At 44.6% G+C, this 9,460-nt stretch overlaps 1 protein-coding gene across 10 annotated transcripts in view; it reads right to left on the reverse strand.

Annotated features, from left to right (window-relative positions):
• The window catches only part of PCDH15 (protocadherin related 15), a 315,783-nt gene that overhangs the window by 105,587 nt on the left and 200,736 nt on the right, over positions 1 to 9,460 (reverse strand). For all 10 annotated transcript variants that reach the window (XM_027889680.1, XM_027889686.1, XM_027889679.1 and 7 more), the window contains 2 exons: positions 7,114 to 7,226; positions 1,936 to 2,142 (listed from right to left, as the gene is read on the reverse strand). In XM_027889680.1, the coding sequence (XP_027745481.1) occupies positions 1,936 to 2,142; positions 7,114 to 7,226 (320 nt within the window). The remainder of the gene's footprint in view (positions 1 to 1,935; positions 2,143 to 7,113; positions 7,227 to 9,460) is intronic.

Genomic DNA, 9,460 nt, shown 5'->3' on the forward strand with positions numbered 1-9,460 from the left:
TGAACATCCCACGTGAGGGAATACGACACCATGGGGAAACAACCCAGCAGTGCTGCAAACACTGTTGCCAGTACTTTCATTTTTCTAAACTATTTTATTTTAGGGCCTGGACTTAAACAGTGGTCTCTGAGAAACTGTTTAGTGTGTAGTTTTATGTAGGAGAGGATCAGAATCCACACAAAAGAGCGCACATGCAACCTGCAAGGGCCATTTCAAGCACAGAGTTCCAACCTGAGAGGGTTTAGTAGGTACTTTTAAACCTGACACGGTTTAGGAGGTACTTTTTCAATTAAAAAAGGACCTTTTGGAATACTTGAGATGTCTGTGAAGACATATAATTATTTAATGAACATTAAGCACTTAATGAACCTTCTCATGAAGTACGTGACTTCATGCCCTGAATTTGGTCCAGTGTGCTTAAAGGGCTCTTTGCAGGCTTCACAAACCAAGGGACAGCCCCAGCCTCAAACACCACCAGGGCAGAGAGAAAGGGAGGAGGAGGGCAAAACAAAGAAATCACACAATTCAAGCAAGAAAAGGAGCTTCTCAAACACAGCACCCAATACCTACGGGCAGGGCACCTGGGGCGACCTACGGAGGGAAAACAGGGCACAGGATGAATCCCAGCGAGGAAACACAAACCTGGAAAGGCCTAAATGGCAGCTCAGGGTGGGTTTCTAAGCACAGGTTATGCTCAATAACTCCTGCAGGCCTGAATGTTCTGCTGTGTTCACTGTTCCTCAGTAAATGAGTGTATTTACTGAGTCAGGGTTGCTGACGAGACGCTGACATCAACCCCTCTCCGTGCCTGTGCATCTCAGTTCCCACTAGTGGCACTGGCCAGACATAATGTATTCTGTCTTCTAACTGAAGAATCAGTAGAGATTGTATTTCCTGTTAAAATGCCTCCCTGTCCTCTGATAAAAGCAGGAGGAAAGTGGGCATCTGAACTCTGTGTGTCTTGAGGATGAAAAAAAAAAAAAAAGGAAGAACGAAACACGTTCTGAATTTAAACCCCGTGGGAATTATAATTGAGTCCCGCTATAAACCTTCCAAAAATTAATTTACAGCTGTGACATGGCAAACAGACCTTTAACTAGAGCAGCCCTGCCAAGTGCTGATACAATTAAGTGGTCTGTTTAAATGGCATAAATTAAATTAAGCCACACGGGTACCTTAAGACCTGAGTAAATCAAAGCTGAGAGGAGGAATTCAAACAGTCTGATCTGAGGGCTCTTTACATAAGGCTTCCCAAGCCACTGGCTTCCTTACTCTTCCAGGAAAACGCCTCAAATTAGCAGTTTACAAAGGCCATGAAACTGTGGCATTAGCAGCAGTGGTCTGCTGTGCTCAGGAACACATCCCACCAGGAGATTCTGTTCAGCACAAGGTGTTATATATTTATATTTATTATATTTATAAACACAAGGTATTATATTCATAAACACACCTCGATTATTCCTATACCAATATCCAGAATCCCAGGAATTTGATCAAACAAGACACTTGCTTTTAACAAGACCCAACAGGAGTGTTTCACAAGCAGTCCAGACCCTCAGCAACACCTGCTGATGTCCCACACCCTCATTCCACACCTTTTATCCAGCCCCCACTTCCAACAGCCATTCCCATCTGCCTTTCAAAGGGTTTTCATCAATGCCCACAAAACGAGGCAGATGTTTTAATGGGCAGGAAGGAGATATTCTACAGGAATTTGGGCTTTAAAACAGCTTCTTGGGACAACAAATCACTCCAGTGCAGCGACGCAAAGGTACCTTTCAGTGACAACTTAAAAGTTGTGGATTTGAGGTGGTTTTCACTTCCAATTCATCGGTCAAACCTGCTTTGTCTCAATTAAAAAATTAAAAAAGGAAGAGCCCTGAAGACAATCACGATGCAAACAGAAGGAGGACGCTCTCAGGGACCAGCACATACCTCCTCCACGTCGTTGTCCAGCACCACGACCTGCAGGGGAGAGCTGAGGCTGGGGTTGTCCGAGACGGTGGTTCCCACGGGGGAGGATTCCAGGATGAAGCCCTCGTACGTGGATCTGGTGAAATAAGGCTTCTGGTTGTTCTCGTCGAGGACCTCGATGTGCAGGTTGGCGAAGGCGGGAAGGGGGTGGCCGTTGTCTTGTTCAGCCTGAAAAACACCTCGCTCGTCAAGGGCTCTCAGCCAAGTTCAGCTACAAACAGAGACTGACTGGGGATGGCCTGGAGTTAACAATCAAAATCCAGGTAAAGAAATGGATAGCCCTGGGCAGATCCCTCTTCTGTGAGAAACAAACAAACAATCAAAATTTAGGAGGAGAGAAGAACAGAAAGACTTTTCATCCCAGTAAATTTTACGAGGTCAAAAGAAACCCAAAGGTCCGCAGCACGTGAGCAAACACAGCTCCTCAAACTCTCAGCACTGAGAGTTTTGGAAAAAAATCTGTGAAGGACAAAACAGAACTGGAGGCTGCTGACTGTACAACAGGACCCAAGGCACCAGCAAGAGAGCTGAGCCCCAAAGATGCTGACAGCACACGTGGGTGCACAGTGCTTCCTACAGATCCCTGGACAGGACTCCCTCCCTCTGCCCCCAAATCCACCTCCCCAGCGTTACAGGAGTGGGATTTTCATTTGGGCTTCTCCCTGGATGTGTCCCAGGCCAGGCTGGATGGCCCTTGGAGCAACCTGGGCTGGTGGAAGGTGTCCCTGCCCACAGCAGGGGGCAGGATGGGATGGTCTTTGAGGTCCCTTCCAAATCAGGCCATTCTGTAATTCTGTGCTGCAGTATTTGAATTAATGTAATTAAACTAAGGAGCAGCCAGCACAAAGACAGCGAGGGAAGGTCAGGGCTGACAAGGCTGACAAAGTTTGAAGAACATACCTGAACTGGGAGCTCTGGGTGAAACAAGGGACATAAATTATCTAGATTTAGGCTAAGATTTAGGATTATATGTCACACACTGGATTAATTCCCAAGGTCACAAAGCACAGCACAAGGAAAGAACCACTGATATGGATTAAAAAATGGCTTAAGGACAAGAAGCACGGAGTACCTTTGGAACTCAGAAGAAATTTGACTTTACTGTCAGTGAAGCTTGTGATGTGGCAGGGAAATTAAATTGGCACATAATGTGTCTAGACACTGTGCTTAAAAAAAAACCCCAAACCCCAAAACAGACTTTTTTTTTTTTTTTTTTTGGTCACGGATCAGGTGACTTCAGGATCAGCCAGGCTGTGGTGCAGTGAACAGTCACAGTTACAGAGACCACCTTTCCAAAGAATACAAGTCTCTCTTCTTCCCTTCCCTTCAAGAACAACACCAACTATGAAGTTGTTACGCCAAGTTTTCAGTGATGGATGTCTGAGCTTTACATGAACAAAGACGCCTGTTTACTGCAGGAAGCAAATACAGCCATTTCTGTCAAGGAGAGACATTACAGAACAAAGCCAGTATCGATTTTAATGGTTTCACTGCTCTGGGAGGGCTGACACACAATTTAGGGTCAGTCTTATCTCACAATCACCGTTTTTTTGTAATGTCAATCTGTGACAACACTCTGAAGGCAGGGAAGTCTTTTACCTTGCTGCTAAAGGTGGGGAAAACTTGCCATTTCCATATGTCTGTGACAACTCTGAAGACTGATATTAGGCAACATTTTAGTAATGGATAGGAAAAGGTTTGGGTTTTCTGCACCCTTTTGTTCCCCCCTCTCCTGTCCCTGCACTCAGATTTTCAATTCTACATCGGCTCTCATTACTAGATTAAACACAGGATAGAAAAAGGGAGGTCTCAAAGAGAATTAGTTGAATGCTGAGTTCACCTGAGGGATGAACATTTGAATAGCTAATTTAAAAGACCAGTAATTGTACTTAATACCTACAGGAGATGCACAGCAATTCAACCAGACTAATTATGTGGGAGATAGCAGCCTCCTCAGGAAGTGGACTGAGCAAGTATTTAATGGAAATACACTTCTTTTATTCTTTTTCTCATCTGTCACTGTGAGTTGAAACCCAAAACTTAGAAAAGCAAAGAACTCTTAAATGCAAGAAAATAAATTCATTAAGATACGTGGGAAGGGGGGAAAATTGGAGCCACCCTGAGCAAAGATAACTCAGGTGACCAGATGCACTGAGCCAAAAGACCAAAACAGGGTGTGAAGAGCTGAAGGTTTGCAAAAACCAACCAAACACTGCAATTATGAAGTTTCTGAGGCATTGGGAAAAATCTCCATGTTCAAAGGACGTGTGGATGTTGCCCTTGGGGATGTGGGACAGTGCTGGGCTTGGCAGTGCTGGGGAACGGCTGGAATTGGGGATCTCTGGGGGTTTTTCCAACCTAAATGGGATGCACTCACACGTGCTAAGGGAGGGGGGGTGGCTGATGTCACTGCAAGACCCCCCTCTCTGCTGCATTTGAAAGGTTCCTGAGGTCCAGAACAAAAGAAATGCCACTTGTATCTTCAAGAAAGGCAAGAAGGGGGATCTGGGGAGGTCCAGAACCTCCCCCCTCAGTGCTGGGGGAGCAGATAATTGTGGGAGCCATTCCCAGGGGGATGGAGGACCAGGAGGAGGCTGAGAATCATCCCTCCCCTGGGTTGATGAGGGCAGTTCATGCTCCACCACCCTGGCAGGTCCCTGCAGTGAGATGAGTGGCTTGGTGGGCACGGGGAGAACAGTGGGGCACCTTCACCAGGCTGGCCCAGAGAGGCTGCAGAGCTTCCAAACACTCCCTCCCCATCCAGAGGCCATTCTCCAGGGGTTGCCCCATTTACAGAAATCCTTTTCAATTTTCCAAATGCAATTAAACACAGTGGACAGTGGTTTAGCACCACACAGGCTGTATGTAAACCCACTCTAAAGCTACATTATCAGCTTGATTTCCCTTGGTGCCCCCATGAGATCAACAAAAGGCTCCTCTAACCCTCTCACCAGATGTGCAGCAAGTTCAGCAAAATCTGGTTTCTTCCAGATGTGGTAAATTCCCTGGAGTGCAGCAGTTCCAGGAATTAGGTTTCCCTGGCTGTGTAAGCACATCCAGCCCTCAGCAGCCCGTCCTCTGTGCAAACTGATTATAACAGAACTGCCAGGTTACATTTCGCCTGATTGATAAATAACCCAAGTTCCAAGAGGAAAGGATCCAAGTGCATCAACATTTGATTAATTCTCCTTTTGGTTTCATGATACACATGCTTTAAAAACAAATAAAACCCCACTGACGCTTTTTAGAGCTGGTAACAAGAACACAGTGTCATGTCCACATGTGCCATGCCCGTGTGTATCTAATTTTAATTACAGTATTATTAACACTCTAAGCCCTTTCAGTTTAAAGGTTCTAAATCCACATATTGTGTGGCGGCCTTGCTGATGCAGCATGGAAATTTCAACCCCCAAAAATCCACGTGTTCTCTTGTAAAAGCCCTCATTGCTTGAAGGGAATGGAAGTGCCATAGGAGGACAGAATAGTTTTTCTCCTTGCCTTATCATCTGTTACATTCTGGAGATAGCACAGAGGCTGAAAACCAGCATTTCTTATTAAGATATTTAGGTTTTTTTCCACTGTCTCCCTATTTGAGAATTCAAAATTTATCAGCAGTCCAATTTTTGCACTAGAGGTGAGCACAGCCATTTCCTGTCCAGCTTCCTTCCTGCATTCAAATATTCATGTATTGACTTAACCACCTTTCCCATTTCACTCTTTTCCATAATAATTTAACAGGGAAAAAAATAATAATAAAAAGAAATTGATCTCCTCATATCAGAGGGAATATTTTAAGGATTAAATTTTGTGAGTGTTGCAAAAACAGTCTGTTTTCTGTTTGAAGGGAAACATCGTATGGATAAAACAGGATCAGATCCAACAACTTTGACGGGGTGAGAAACGAAAACCTGAGAATGAGCGACACAAGAATCTGGACGTTTGGTTTGGTACCAGCCAAGGGACCTTAAAGTTCATCCAGTCCCATCCCCTGCCATGGGCAGGGACACCTTCCACCAGTCCAGGTTGCTCCAACCTGTTCTTGGACACTTCCAGGGATCCAGGGGCAGCTTCTCTGGGCACCCTGTGCCAGGGCCTGCCCTCCCTCCCAGGGAAGAATTCCTTCCCAATATCCCATCTCTCCCTGCCCCCTGGCAGTGGGAAACCATTCCCCCCTGTTGTACCACCTGGGAAAAGTCCCTCTCCATTTGTTTGGATGTTAATTCACCCACATTTCCACATCCATCCCAGTGACAGCAGAACTCCAGAACGGGACGTAAGGGCCCAAAATAGACTTTTATCAAAGAATCCAACGATTCCACTCGAAGCACGCACGAGCTTTGTACTTTGCTGCACTCAAAATCAACCAAGGGAGGAAATCAACACGGTATTTAAAAAGGTGCCAAGTTATCCAACACTATTTTGAGCTGCAATTTTGTTTGATCTTCTGCCCTCCTGCATTCACAGCTCAGTTTCCCAGGAGGTACAGAAAGGACCTGTATATTAATAAATTTATTGCCACTGTATTTGGGTAGTGGGTGGCATCCCTGCCTATGGCAGAGGGTGGGAACTAGATGGTCTGTAAGGTCCCTTCTAATCCAAACTATCTGTATGAGTTGAATCCACGTGTTTAGAAATAAATGAAATGCCACGAAGAAACAGCAGGAGCTTTGTGACGTCCCTGTGTTTGAACACGCTGCACTTGAAAGCACACTCACTCTTCTCTTTCAGCTTAGTACAGTTCTGCTCAAAGTCAAATTAACAGCTTAGTGCATTTAACCAGTCAAATATTGGTATTGTCACCTCCTATTCTTTTGCTTTTAATCCTCCAATTAGCAAATAAAGCAGCAAGGTGAAACACTGTGAAACCAAATGCATTCTCAGGAGCCACAAGAAGCAGATAAACAAGTGACACTTAGTTTGTTAATACAGTATAACATGAACTGTTGGGACTCTGCCATCACTCATTCCCTTTTCTCAAACACTTCACACCCTTGCTCCTCTTGATGGCATTAAATGATGCCTGACAGGCTAAAAACGAAAAGAGAACACTGCAGGAAAGACAAGCAAGCCCACCCCACATTTTCTTCGGAGCTTTTTGTTCTCAAAAGAACACAGAAAGATGAATTCAGCCAAAATTACCTTAATAACCAAGTCAAACTTCTGGTGTAAATCCCTGTTTATTGGCTTGAGGAGTGTCAGTTCAGCTGTTGTGAGATTCATATGGAAATACTGTGGAAAATCCTCAGGGGTACCTGCAAGAAAGACAGAGAGGTTTGAATAAATCTGAAAGGTTTAGTCCAACGATGTATTTATTTTACTCACTAGTCATCAAAGGAACAACCCCTAATCCTGTTACTGTGAGGATAAAATACTGCACCATGTGTGCAAGGAGCTTAAGGACACCACTAAGTTATGTGTTTAATATTATCACGATGGCCCTGCTGTCCCTGACCACCAAGATTCTTCTCAGCTGGGAATCTCCAAGGGCTTGAGAACAACAGGAGCATTTTTAATAGCACATAAGTAATATCGATATAAGCAATAGCATAAATGATAACAGTATAATATAACAATACATGGGTTATTTTAGAAATCCTTTTAAGAAACGAAGTTTCTCATCAGGGAGGAAGCACCAGATGAAAGAGCTTCCCTTTACTGCCAGCTGGAAAGAGCATCTCCACGGCTGGGGATTTCCAGGACAGTCTCCAAACCACTGGAAGCACCAAGAGCCCCAACAGATGTGGGATGTCATGGACACTGAGCAAGGGTCCTGAGCAAGGCTGGCACAGCCCCGACCCCGCTGGGCCTGGCACCTGCAGCCCAAAACCCTTCCCGAGGGCTCCTGCTGGAGCCAGACACACACACACACGGGAGGAGGGAAGAACTCAGCTCCTGGGATTTACAGCCACGTGACACTCAAAGCATCGGCACCAAAGGGCTCAGAGAGCCCCAGCGCTGACGCTCACAGCGCAGGCTCTGGCACCTCCCAGCTTGGCAGCGCTGGGACAGCATCCCAGGAAACCAAAACACCAATTAAACGCCTACGAGGTGGAGGATTTTCGGTCTGGGAATAGTCCTGTGCAGCAGCTGAGGGGCAGAAAGCGCTCCTGGTTCGTAGGATGAGCATCCCAGGAAATGCCCCTGAGCCACGGGAGCAGGACAAACCATGCCAAATCCTGGATCCAGGATGGAAGCACAACAGGGCAGAAGATCTGACCCAGGGAAAGACCACTGTCCTGAGAAATGATGCTGTTTTCTGTTCACCTTGCAAGGGCAATGGTTGGAAACTGCTCTTACACAGCCAGAAGCTGCCTCAGGAGATGGATCACTGTCCACACTTCATGGGCAATAATTTCGTTTGCAGCTCCTCAAATGACAACCAACTGCCAGATATATAAATTATATATATAATGTCTATACATATATATGTTTTCCCTGACTATCTTGATATACACCTATTTAATTGACCCAGAAAGCAGCAGAAGAACTAAGTGTGGATTATTCTTTCTGTTACACCACCAGTAAAGCTTCAAGTTCTAAGTCCTGCCCTTTTAAATTCAACTCCTGATTAATTCATCTAATTCTTTAGGAGCACAAGGCACCCAGCAGGAGCTCCCAGATTTTCTGGCAGGTGACAGATTGCTGTGGTCTTAGAGGCTTCACCAGGGCTGGTGTTGAAGCTAAAAAAAAACAAAAAAAAAAATCAAGATATTAAGGACTAAATGCCGGAGTAGAAAACAGAAGATTCCCTGAAGGAGAAAATTTGCTTTTCTTGGAGCCAAAGGAGGGTTTTTGTGGGACACAAAATGCTTCCAAAGGCATCAGGGAGCTCACAGGGATGGAGAGGAGCACCTCAGAAATGTTGGGGAGGGGGTTGTGGCTCTTTAGTTAAAATATCAACCAAATAAACCACTCGATTGTGCAAACTGGCAGCAGAAATCAGAGACAGTTCCAGGGTCAGAAAGTGACAATTTCAAGGAAAATTTGGCTTTTCTCAAGGACCAGCCCCGGAAGATTAAAAAAGGCTTAAAATTACTCATAAAACTAATATTTTATTAGTAATTTAGTAGTAAAAATAGTAACATTTGTTAGTAAAAATGGTATTACTAATAAAAATAAGGGGAGGTCGGTTTCCTTCGCACTTGGGTACACCCAAACACCAAATGTGGGTCTTCTGCAAGGCCCAAATAAATTAATTAACATTCCTGAAAATCAAGGATGGCAAATATTAGTGCATTATAAATAATAATAATAATAATAAATCAAATTATCACATGTTAAACATTGGAAATCCACAGTGCCCAAAGCACAGGCCAGGATTTGTGCAGGTGTGAAGGGGAGGATGAAAACAGGGAAGAAGAAGAACCAAAGAGCACAGTCAAATAGAATAAACTTCAAAATCATTCTCATGTTCAATAAGTAGCCAAATCCCTCATTCTTTGGACACAGTTCAAACCTTCCAGTGTTTTAAAAAAAAAAAAAAAAA

Source organism: Empidonax traillii, unplaced genomic scaffold (assembly GCF_003031625.1).
Source record: "Empidonax traillii isolate 1590-97213 ecotype Southwest subspecies unplaced genomic scaffold, ASM303162v1 scaffold269:size870118, whole genome shotgun sequence".
NCBI classification, from domain to species: domain Eukaryota; kingdom Metazoa; phylum Chordata; class Aves; order Passeriformes; family Tyrannidae; genus Empidonax; species Empidonax traillii.